At 41.0% G+C, this 12,737-nt stretch overlaps 1 protein-coding gene across 1 annotated transcript; it reads left to right on the top strand.

Moving 5' to 3' along the window:
• The first annotated feature begins 7,019 nt into the window (after positions 1-7,019).
• On the top strand, positions 7,020-12,533 carry LOC310794162 (uncharacterized protein). Its single transcript, XM_083656079.1, has 8 exons — positions 7,020-7,040; positions 7,314-7,333; positions 8,487-8,643; positions 8,872-8,970; positions 9,084-9,878; positions 11,038-11,180; positions 11,298-11,410; positions 11,821-12,533. Exons 3-8 carry the CDS (start codon positions 8,520-8,522, stop codon positions 11,957-11,959), a joined length of 1,413 nt encoding a protein of 470 aa, XP_083512205.1. The 5' UTR covers positions 7,020-7,040; positions 7,314-7,333; positions 8,487-8,519; the 3' UTR covers positions 11,960-12,533.
• Positions 12,534-12,737: the final 204 nt, after the last annotated feature.

The raw sequence follows: 12,737 nt of genomic DNA, 5'->3' as shown, positions 1-12,737 counted from the left end.
CCGTATGCACATACCCATAGGTACACAAGGTGCCACCTAGGCTTAGCGGACCTCGCCAGATGCTAAGGTCGACTGTAAATTTACCACGTGCGCAGCAAGCGCGTGGTCAAGAGAAGGCTGTTTGGTGTGAGTCATTCATTCACTCTTCATTCATTCATTCAGTCAGGAACGGATAATGGATAGGATGTCATCAGTGATGATGTCATCAATTGATTGAGTGAAAATTGTAGCCTGCCTCAGTTGTTGCTCTAAATCGGCCTTTGTTACGCCATTGCTGAAGCAGGTCCTATGGCATGAGATGCAGGCGTACAGAGCTCCCCATGCAATGTTAGCCTTGAATCCTGAGATTACTTGAAACAGTGTAATTATTTTTATTTGCTTCACTTCTCTTGATTACTGTGACAGTTTGATCATGTGTCTTGCTAATCTGTCATTGTGGTGTATTCTGTATATATATGCACGTGGGCCTGGGCCTAATTTTCCCTTGTTATGCAACAGATTAGTTGAATTCTTCTGATTATGGGCTGAAGATCCAAACCTGTTGATGCATACATGATGGTTGAGGGAAGTGGAAATGGAAAAGCTAATTCAGCAGCCTGAAAAGTGCTTACATCAGACTAACAGAAGTGGCTAGTGAAATATCTGCCTGTTCCCCATTGGCATAAACACATTGCATAAGAGAAGGAAAGGGGTGAACACCCTGGAACAGCGGTGTCAGGACAACCACCTCCGTCTCCAAGACCAAGGAGGTCACTGTGGAGTACTCACCCCACAGTCACCATCAACAGCACAGTGAGTGTGGATAACTTCATGCACCTGGGACTTAACATCCACAAGAACCTGATATGGGCCAGCCACATCTCTCCACCGTTGTCAAAAAGGCCAAAAAGTGTCTTTACGGCCACAGGCGCCTCAAGAAATTTGGCCTGACAATGCAAATTCCCAGGGACTTCACATCAGCACAGCCTGCTGATGGGCTGCTTCACCACCTGGTTCGGCAACTGTACCGACATGGACCGCAAGACACTGGGGAGTAGGGTTGGGTGCCGGAACCCGGTACCAATATGGCACCAGTTCCCTTATGACCGGTACTACCGAATTTCAATGCAGATTTCAATACATCATTTACGTGTCTGAACTGCTGGTTTAAATATCCGCCCTCCATTGCAAATTATTGTAGTTGACTCAGGTTTTATTTATTATTTATTTATTAATATATTGTTCAATGTCTTTGCATTTGCAATAAAAAAAAGTCCAGACACCATTTAGGCACTGTACTGTTTTAAAGGTATCGTTTTAGCACTGGTATCGGAAAAATACGAAACGATACCCATTCCTACTGGGGAGGGTGGTGCGCTCAGCCCATCACATCATGGGGTGTGAACTACCAGGAACTGTACACTCAGCGGACCAGCGGTGCCTCAGGAAGTCATCAAGGGTCATCAAGGACCCTTGATGACACAATTTTTTTTCCCAAATTACTGTAAACTGTGGCAGTACTGAGTTTCCCATCGCTGGCTGAAGGTGTGTGGTATCAGCACAGCGTTTGGTTGGAATAAAACCTGCATTTTCTTTGGCTATGACGGCATGGGTAAAGACCATAGTCATGGAGTATTGCAGTGAAGATGTCTTTCCAAGGTAACAGGAACAGCTTTGCCGGTGCATTTCTGTTGGCACACAGGTAAATGGGTGCAGGTATGCCTCATGGACCGCCCTTAGCTCTCTCTCCGCCTCCTGACCACCCCTTAATTCCTGCCCCACTGGCCACAATATAAAGAAAATATCACAAGGGTGTTGTACAGCAGTAACTCAGGCTTTTGTAGGCTGAACACTTCCAGTGATCGAATCATTGACACATCACAGTTTCCTGGGATTGCTCAAGAGGAGGACCATTTTATGTCAAGTCCTTCTGCTGCATTTGTTATTATCTCTTCAAACCAGGTAAGATTTATGCAGGAACATTTATGATAAGTGACACGCTACAAGCTCAATAAATCATAAACAATCAACAGGAAGGAGTGAAAGGCACCCTGTCAATACTTGATGAGATACAATAATAAGAGCTTAGGAGAACAAGAAACATAGAAAGAAAATAATTTGACTATAATTGAAGACATGAGGTACAGTGAGAGGGCAATGTAAGGGGAGAGAAGTTGTAGTTGGATCATTTAAAAATTATGTCTGACTTAATATCAGAAGTGAAATATTTTGTTGACTTTCAGAGATTGACTCTATAATGACTAACATGATGACTGAAGACGGCCCAAATGGCTACAAGCTCCTCACAGCAGATGGCATAAGGTTTCAATATTCAGGTGAGCTTCATTCTAAAATGAGATAATGTATTTGTTAACATTAATAATTCAAGTAGTTTGCCAAGACTTTTGCAAGACCTACAAAATAGCAGCAGAATCAATTATGAAGTTCTCTGAATTAACAATAAGATCAGAATTTTTTTCTTTCTTAAAATGATTGTAGTATTCTTTATATGTAAAGGAATAAATCAATCACATTCATCAAGTTCCTCAGATCGAATCAGAATTTTTCTTACATTTCTACTGCTTCCTGTGATTCAGTTGATGAGTTGAGAAAGAGCCCTCTCAGGCCTGCTGCCCTCTGTCTGGGCCTTCTGTGTGTTCTCCTGGTGGCTGGGCTCATAGGCCAGGGAGTCCACTGTGAGTCTGTCTTTCTATTTTGTCAAATATTCAAACCTTTTTAGAAGTTACCCGAGTTCATGGTGAGGTCACTGATGCAGGAGATGTTTCTGAATATCTCACCTCTTCTGCAGATCGCAATGTGAAGAGAGACCAACAGGACAGCTACCATGCCCTGACTAAAGAGAAAGACAACATACAAGAGAACCTGAAGACCACGCTTAAAGACAAAAGGGAACTACACGGCATCCAAAGCCGGTTACAGAGCAGGAATGAATATATAACTAGAGACAGAGACCGATATCAGACCAATAATAATATTCTGACTAGAGAAAAAAGTGAGCTTGCAAGGAGTAAAACACAGTTACTGACCAGTAACACTGCTTTAATGAGCGAGAGAGACCAGCTAAAAAACACCCAAACCCAATTGCAGAAAAATAATGATGCCTTGACTAAAGCCAAAACGTTCTTTGAAACAAATTACCATTCAGTGGTCAAACAAAAAACTGAGTTACAGACCAATCACAACTCACTGACCAAAGACAGGGACAATTTACAGAACAGATACAACAACCTGACCAGATCAAGAGAGCGGTTGCAGATGAGTTACAACTCCATGATTAAGCAAGTAGAGCAGTTACAGATCAGCCACAACTCCACCACCAGTGAGAAAGACAAGATACAGAGCAGCCACACCAACCTGACTAAGGAGAAAGACAATTTACAGGTCAGTTACGACATACTTAAAAGTGCGACAGACGTGCTGCAGGCTAGTTATAATGATACGATTCAAGAACGAGACCAGCTACGCATCAGTTATAACAACGCAACTGCCGAGAGAGACAAGTTAAAGATGAGATACGTCAATCTGACTGCAGAGAGAGACCAGCTACAGAGGGAAGTGGAGAGACTCAATGCAACTGTTATTAGAGGTAAGCAAAAATAAACCAATAAAAGAATGAATTCAGCATAAAAGCATATAGTTTGGAATGGATATAGCCACTCGTGTCAATAGTGTATGTGCATTTTTGTAATAGTTGAGAGCTTTGCTTTCAGAAAATTGTCTGGGCCATATGAGAGCTAAATCATAGACACAACAAAATCAATGTGTATCACTGAGAAAGCTGGACTGCTCTGCTCCACTGCATGCTCCACTGCATGCATACCCTGCAAAAGTGCAATGCCACTTTGCTGACAATGCCATTTGGTGAACAACTAGATATCAGTCAAACGTTTTCCTCCCCTCATCAATTCTCCAATGTTTGGATAGGGTTCATTGTCTTCTTCTCACTGGCTACTTATTGATAACTCTATATTACTTTATTTTCTGTACTCCCCCTTGACCAGATCATTAGGAATCATAGCATCTCTTTCAACTTAGCCTCAGAATTGGCCACTCGTTCAACACTCATTCATAGTGTCAAAGTGGCTTGGCTGACATAAAGTGCTTGGATGTGTGGAGACTTAATGCAGCTAAATGATACTAAGGATTGTAGGAAGTATGAATCACTGACTTGTTCTCACTCTCTACTTATTCATGAATATATTACATTTACAGATAAGACCTGTTTTCCCGGCTGGAAGAAATTTCAGAATAGCTGCTACTTCACTTCTGCTATCCGTAAATCTTGGCTCCAAAGCAGACAGGACTGCCAAAGCAAAGGGGCAGACCTGGCAATCATCACTAGCCAGGAAGAAATGGTGTGTTTATTTGTGCGCGACTGCACACTTGCTGTATTCACCTTATGTAGAAGAGACAGTCTGGCTTGAGAGACTAACAGGAAGTGTAAACACAATCGGAAGTTTCTGATTGTGTTTACGCTTCCTGTGACTCACAAACCTAGTCTGACTCATTATGTGAGTCAAACTAGGCTTGACCAGGTGAGTCAGACTAGTTTGAGTAGGTAAAACAGTGGGCGTTTTGAACAGGAAGTCGTGATACAATGGGTCAAGTGGGCGGGGCTACATAGGGTGAATAGTGTGCAAGTATTGCTATGTGCTTCTTCAAATACTGCTACATTTGCTTGAAAACCATTGCAACAATGTTTTGAATTTCATCTCTCTCTCTCAAAGATATTCATTTATGGTTTGTATCGAAATGGCGATGATGCTTGGATTGGCTTGACTGACCAAGGAGTAGAAGGAGATTGGAAGTGGGTAGACGGGACATCACTGACCACATCGTAAGAGACTGAACTCATATTGTACCTCTGTGATGGTGAAGAAGGAGGAAAAAAATCTTACCACCGTTCATTACCTATCCTCTTTGTTGAGTTCAATAATCCAGGGATTGGTAATGTCATGGAAACAACAATTAATCTCCCTTTGAATGTCTCCATAGGTACTGGGGCAAAAACCAGCCCAACAGCTATGCTGTGCAGGACTGTGCAGAATTCCGGCGTCGTTCAGGAGAGGATGGGTATTGGAACGATGACTCATGTGGCACAGAACAAAAATGGATGTGTGAAATGTAGATCACATCTACTGTATATTGAATGGCCTACAGCAGGCATGTCTAAAGTGCGGCCCATTGGCCAATTGCAGCCCGCGGGCCGCACGGCTTCTGTCTCTGTTTCTCTTCTCTTCTCTGTCTACCGCGGGCAGGGTTCACACAAGCGGATACACACAGTGAGCGGTGTGGACTTGGCCTGTGTCAAGACAGTAACAGTTACCCAGACTAGCAACGGACATACCGCTTTCAGAATAAATGTCAAATTCTCACCTTTGGAGGGGAAAAAATACCTATTTCAACGAACGATTCAGCAAACTTGTTGTGATGTTAAGATTACACAGTGAAGCATGTTAGGGGAAGGGGGGGGGGGCCTGGCCACATATAACGAAAAGATCACAAAGGTTCAAGGATGGTGTATTATGACACAGACTTGGGGGAGGCTGGCCAGCGAGACTAGCCTTTTGCACATTAGGATCTGCTCTCAGTGTATTGGCGTTAATGGCAAAATAAGGCCAACTGAAGCAAATATCTTCCTTTCAAAGGAGCAGATATCTTCCATTCCAAAGTTGTATTTGACCAAATTACACACAAACCTAAACCATTGTTAACATTGAGAACTAAAATGTATTTTGTTGTGATAAGTAACTTTGGATTTGGAATTTTGGTTTAATTTACCAGTTTGCCCAAGTGGAGCAGATTTATTGCAATTAATTAATTAATCATTTTCCTTTCAAGTATATTTCATATCATTGCAATGTTGAGGAATGTGGAGGAATTGTGAATATAAGTATGCCACTACGCCTGTAGGTGTCACTGCAGGCTGGTTGTATGTAGCCCACATTTCCACTTCTTCTTACTTAGCTCCTCCCAGAGCAAAGCATAGAGTACTGCAGGAATGAGTCCAGAAGACCTGGCCAGTTGCACAAAGCACCTTAGGTTAAGATTTCCCTTAGAGTCAGAGTTAAGGTGTCCATAAAATAGAATCGGCTGCACAAAACACCCTTAAATCTTGAGCTTATGTTTTCCTTAAAATGTTTAACCTTATGGAGAAGATTTAAGGGTGTTTTGTGCAGCCGATTTTATTTTATGGACACCTTAATGCTGACTCTAAGGGAAATCTTAACCTAAGGTGCTTTGTGCAACTGGGCCCTGGATGTTAGCACTTCTGGTTCCTATACGTGTAAAAGTCAATGAGATTTTTGCATAGGGATTTTAGTTAAATGCTTGAAGGTCTGTGGTTAACAAAGGTTTATGAAACAGCAGACTTTGTGTTCAGCAAGATCATCATCACAAATGAGGACCACTTTTATGATTTTCGAAGCGTAAATGCATTTTTTAAACACTTTTTAAACGATTCTCAGAAAACACTTCAAAAGTCATATAATAAATATAATGAAGTATATTTATATCTATATATATTTATATATTGAAACTTCATGATCAGCATTTCTGTATTCTGCTAAATCTGAACTTCCTCATCATGTGTCATGTAACATTGAACCACTGATTGTGAAAGTGATGTTGTTGTCAGTCTCTTTACATGATGACTCACATTATTCCAAATTAAACTGAGGTATCATCCTGATATCAAACACAACATGGAGCACTGGTCTATAGGTATGTGTGTCATAATGTGATAATCTGTATGTGTTTCACTAAATCTGTCTACCATGCCGTCTCAACCATCAGTACAACAGCTTTCCTACCATATACCTAATGAAACAGACAGATCTTATATATGGACAGAGGGTCAAATGGGTGCATTGGCTCTCTCTCCTCCCCCTGACAGCCATCAATTCCCGCCCCACTGGCCACATATAACAAAAAGATCACAAAGATTCAAGGATGGTGTATTATGACACAGACTTGATTCCTTAAGAGGAGTGTCATTTTACTTCCAGTTGTTTTGTTGTATTTGATATTATCTAGCCCAGGTAAGACCTACTTTATTTTCAACTTACACATTCACATTATATTTTAAGCCTTTCTCTTATATCCTTATGCAGGAAATGTCTGATTAGTTAGACAAGCCAAATCAATTCATAGATTTCAAACATTTAAAAGCAATCAATAGTGAAAGGGTCAGCAGCACCCTGCCTCTTCACCTAGATGATTAGAAAATGTTCGTGTGATGAGGAAAGTGTTAAGTAAAATAATAAGAGCAGGTAGGCAGGATTTATTTGATTCATTTCTTTATCTTTCTTTAGGACGTGCACTAAGGCAGGAGGTAAGTGAGAGGGTGATGCAATTCAAAGGAGATGTAAGAGGAAAGCAAGCGGTTGTAGTTAGATTGTTTAAATGTTCCGCTAAGGCTCTAAGTTAATGAGTTCATGCATTAATTGATGCTAAACAAATGCTTAATGCATGATTATTTTCATGTTAAGTAATTAACAAATGTATTTGTAAATACATATATTGACTAATACTGGTCGATCTGTCTCCGTTTTAGAACTTCCCCTTCCATTTAAACCATTTACTACTGTATCATTAAAAACAAAAATAGAATTACAACTCCTGTTTTAATGATCATCCACTATTAACAGTTTCCTGGTGATTAGTTTGTTTTATTCTTAAATACCGTAACCCATTTCACTTTACCTGTAAAGTGCTAGCCAGCTAAACTAATCCCACAGCTGCTAGCTAGCTGCAGTTTCATGTAGGAATTAGCTGGTGGGTGTAGTTCGGTCTAAAGAAAATAGTTTTCTACATGAAACTGCTCACAACAAGGTTTGTGGATTATCTTGGATAACCAGGTCATGATTTCTGGAAAGAGACATTGCTGTTGAGTTTTTCAAATGTATGTTTTTGTTGCTTTGAGTACCACAAGCTGAGTGCCATCCAGTTCCATTGCATTGGAGAAAAGGCAGACATCTCTAGGGCCAATATCTCTAAAACTCAGGCAACTAACACAGAATGATGTAGATGGATAAATAGCACTACAGGTGAGAGGAAAATATGGATTTTGGATTTTAGGGTGAGCTGTCCCTTTAAGGTTACATGTCCCAATGACAAGTGAAGTAGCAAGTTTATTACTTGAACAAGTTAATCAATTCTGCCATAGGAGAACGCCATGTTCAAACAGTGAGGGAGGAGACAAGCTGCTTGTCACTAAAATGAAAAGCTAGTGAACGGACCGGGAGGAGCTCCGATTCAATTTGAATTTGACAACCAGATTTACAAAAAGAGGTGAAAACAACACAGCAGCAATGTGTGTGGATTTACTTAGCTATATAATTATGTCTAAAAAAAAATCTCCACATAGCACATGTTAGTTTAAGGATTGGTTATGGGTCTGAAATCACTTACTTTACTGCAGGTTTAACTCTTAGTTACTGTAATACATCCTTATTCAGTCTGACTGTGAAATATTTTGTGTACAGAAATTCTGCTGAGATTTCGCTGAGGTCAAACCTATGAAGCAGATGCAGAAGCAGATGGTTGCCAGACAGAGTGACTCTACGATGATGACAACGATGGACATCGATGACGGTCCAAATGGATATAAGCTCCTTACTGGCAGCAGGTTTCAATATTCAGGTAATAAAATGACTGCTTTGTTTGAAAATGAGTGGAAATGTCTAAGTTGTTTGCCAAATCAAGACTTTTTCAGGACCTTCAAAATAGCAACAAAATCAGATATAGCCTACTTGGTGCATTTTGTAATGAATATCCTGTAGTCAGCCACTTGCCCTCATGCTGACAAAACCACAAGTTCCTCAGATCACATCATCATTTCTTTCATGTCTACTGCTTCTTGTGTTTCAGTTCAGGAGTTGAGAAAGAGCCCTCTCAGGCCTGCTGCACTCTGTCTGGGGCTTCTGTGTGTTCTCCTGGTGGCTGGGCTCATAGGCCAGGGAGTCCACTGTGAGTCTGTCTTTCTATTTTGTCAAATATTCGAACCTTTTTAGAAGTTACCCGAGTTCATGGTGAGGTCACTGATCCAGGAGATGTTTCTCAATATCTCACCTCTTCTGCAGATCGCAATGTGATGAGAGACCAACAGGACAGCTACCATGCCCTGACTAAAGAGAAAGACAACATACAGGAGAACCTGAAGACCACGCTTAAAGACAAAAGGGAACTACAAGGCATCCAAAGCCGGTTACAGAGCAGGAGTGAATTTATAACTAGAGACAGAGACCAATATCAGACCAATAATAATATTCTGACTAAAGAAAAAAGTGAGCTTGAAACGAGTAAAACACAGTTACTGACCAGTAACACTGCTTTAATGAGCGAGAGAGACCAGCTAAAAAACACCCAAACCCAATTGCAGACTAATAACGATGCCTTGACTAAAGCCAAAAACATGTTTGAAACAAATTTCAATTCAGTGGTCAAACAAAAAACCGAGTTACAGACCAATCACAACTCACTGACCAAAGACAGGGACAATTTACAGAACAGATACAACAACCTGACCAGATCAAGAGAGCGGTTGCAGATGAGTTACAACTCCATGATTAAGCAAGTAGAGCAGTTACAGATCAGCCACAACTCCACCACCAGTGAGAAAGACAAGATACAGAGCAGCCACACCAACCTGACTAAGGAGAAAGACAATTTACAGGCCAGTTACGACATACTTAAAAGTGTGACAGACCAGCTGCAGGCTAGTTATACGGCTTTGATTCAAGAACGAGACCAGCTACGCATCAGTTACAACAACGCAACTGCCGAGAGAGACAAGTTAAAGATGAGATACAACAACCTGACTGCAGAGCGAGACCAGCTACAGAGGGAAGTGGAGAGACTGAATATGACGATTGCAGGTAAGCAAAAGGAAACAAATTAAATAATTAATTCAGCATAATTCACTTAAATGTTTCCTTGTCTGGGAAAAAGCATAGTTTGGATCTTTGTAATCAGCATTAACACTAGAAACAGTTGAGAAAAAGTAATGCATAATAGTTGAGGGCTCTCCTTTCAGAATGTTCGTTGTCTTGTCGGTTAGGCTTGGATTGCAATCCGGCCTTGGATTTAATTCTTTCAACAATGAACAGCTCAATTGCCAGAATAAAATGTCGGCATTGTATATTTTTGCAATCCACAGATATGTAGAATAATTAACATTTCTGAACCTAAATACGTTCCATATCACGTTTCTAGATAGGTAAATAATTAACGTTATACACGTCATAGAATGTAATGAGAGTTTGAGGTTTACGTATGTCAAAGTCGCAGTAGGCAGAAGGAGTGTGAGTGGCAGACGTGTAGTGTTCCCGACTTGTAACTTTCTCGCCGTGAGAGTTTCAATCCGGACCCGAAGCATAACCCTAACCCCTAACCCCACCCAAGTTGCTTTTGTTTCCTAAACCCAACCTTTGTTTTACTTTCCTAAACCCAACTGAGTTGTTTGTCTAAACTTAAACTGCGATTCGAGACATGGCGCACGCGACATGTTACCGGGCTGAAACGGGGCGGTAAAGGCTCGGAGTGGGTGGTCACGCTGGCCTGGGGCGAAAGTAGCCCCAGTAGAAAGTAGGTGGGGGTAAGGGAGGCGTGCCCGTGCCCAAGCTGGGCTCGGGCGAGCTGGGCTCGGTCATGTAACCAGGAAGCGATGGTGTCAGTGCCGGAGGACTGAAATGTTCATATTTTACATTTCCGTGGAATGAAATGTTCATATCCTACATATCCGTGGATTGCCAAAATGTCATGCCAACATTTTATCCTGGCGATTGAGTTGCAATGAAGGAAGGTATTTGAGAAAGGTGGGCGGGTCTGCTCAACTCTTAACACACAGGATAAGTGAAAAGTAATGTTTACTGACAATTTGATTTGGTGAAAAACAAATCAATAAAGGCATACAATTGTTGACCACGAGGAACCATCAACAACCATTCAAAGAATGTAAATACTCCAAAATGATAGTATAGGAGCACTGACTCACTAGCTATTTATTGATCGCTGCACTGTATATTCAATTTGCAGATAGAACTTGTCTTCCTGGCTGGAAGAAGTTTCAGAATAGCTGCTACTTCACTTCTACTGTCCGTAAATCTTGGAGCCAGAGCAGACAGGACTGTCAAAAGAAAGGGGCAGACCTGGCAATCATCACCAGCCCAGAAGAAATGGTGTGTTTATCTGTGTGCGCTTGTGATTATATGTGTGCAAGTATGTGTTGCTGTGTACCCTAAATTCTTCAGGTAAATTTGCTTGACGTTTGGAATTTTATCTCTCTTCCCTCAAAGACATTCATCAATGGTTTGTATGGCGCTGACAAAGAAGTCTGGATTGGCTTGAGCGACGAAGGAATAGAAGGACATTGGACGTGGGTGGACAGGACGTCACTGACGACGACAGCGTAAGAGACTCACCTCTGCATTGGGGAAACCCCCCCCCCCCCCCCCCCCACCATTAATTACTTAATATTCTCTTTGTTGTTTTCAATCATCCATGGATTGATAAAGTCATGGGAACAACATTTACTCTATAAAAAGAAATAGAGTCCGCACACTGCTTGACTTGCTCCCAGTCGATTTATTTTTGACGTTTCGGTCAACAAGGACCTTCTTCTCCTTTTTCTGAAGAAGGTCCTTGTTGACCGAAACGTCAAAAATAAATCGACTGGGAGCAAGTCAAGCAGTGTGCGGACTCTATTTCTTTTTATATGTTTCATTGCTTTTGTCCTGCACCTGCAATTTGAGTGGATGTGCGCGCTCTACTTTTTATAACAACATTTACTCTCCCTTTGGATGTTTCTCGGTACTGTAGGTACTGGGGCAAAGACCAGCCTAACAGCTTTGATGGGAGAAACCAGGACTGTGTGGAATTCTGGCATCGTGCAACGGGGACAGGAGGCTGGAACGATGAGAACTGCAAAATAAAACAACAGTGGATTTGTGAGATGTAGGCTTCATATATAGAGTGACCAGTGTCTGGTACTGATGATCATGGTCTAATGTCAGACATTTATCTCTGTTGGCTGGTAAATGGGTAATATATTTGCCTGGATTCAGGTCCCATAAATTCTGTCAGCCACACTACACACCTCCATTTCTGAACCTATTTTTGGCATGCACGCACGCACAGGCTGAAATTGAGAGTGAGAATCATCAAAAAATATAATATGCATTATGCTATATTAATTAATTAATTTGAATGAATAAATTAATTATTTCAATGAATTCATTCATGAATTCATAATTCATAAACTGGTGATTTGTGTCTTGTTTATTAGTTTGTTAGCCTGTTAGCTTGTTTTATTCTGGATTGGGCTTCTAAATGTGTTTTTCCTTGGATTTTGGCACAAGGGATAGTAACATCTTGTCCTGTGTATTAATTAATACTAATTATTTTCCTGTCATCATGCAAACGTAATGCCCCATCCCACATGAGATTAGAAAAAAGTAAGAAAAAGAAAAAAACGCATATACCAACCAGTAAATGTTTTGTTAACTGTAAATTGCTGTGTGGCCTTAAATACCTTGTTAAATTCCATGTTAGATCACTTGTACTGCCCTAAAGTGGATATTGATGTACAAATGTATGCCAGTGTATTCCAATAAACTCGCCTGATATCAATGTGAATTGTCAACTCGTTACACTCATTTCCATCTTCTAGTCTGAGATTGCACTCTGTTGAAGTTATTTCTATGTACAGTGGTAGACAGGTGTAGTTGCACCGTTGA

Source organism: Poromitra crassiceps (genome assembly GCF_964638095.1).
Source record: "Poromitra crassiceps genome assembly, chromosome: 19".
Classification (NCBI taxonomy): Eukaryota; Metazoa; Chordata; class Actinopteri; order Beryciformes; family Melamphaidae; genus Poromitra; species Poromitra crassiceps.
Note: the sequence above shows the minus strand (reverse complement) of the source record. Positions and strands in the feature narration are given on the sequence as shown.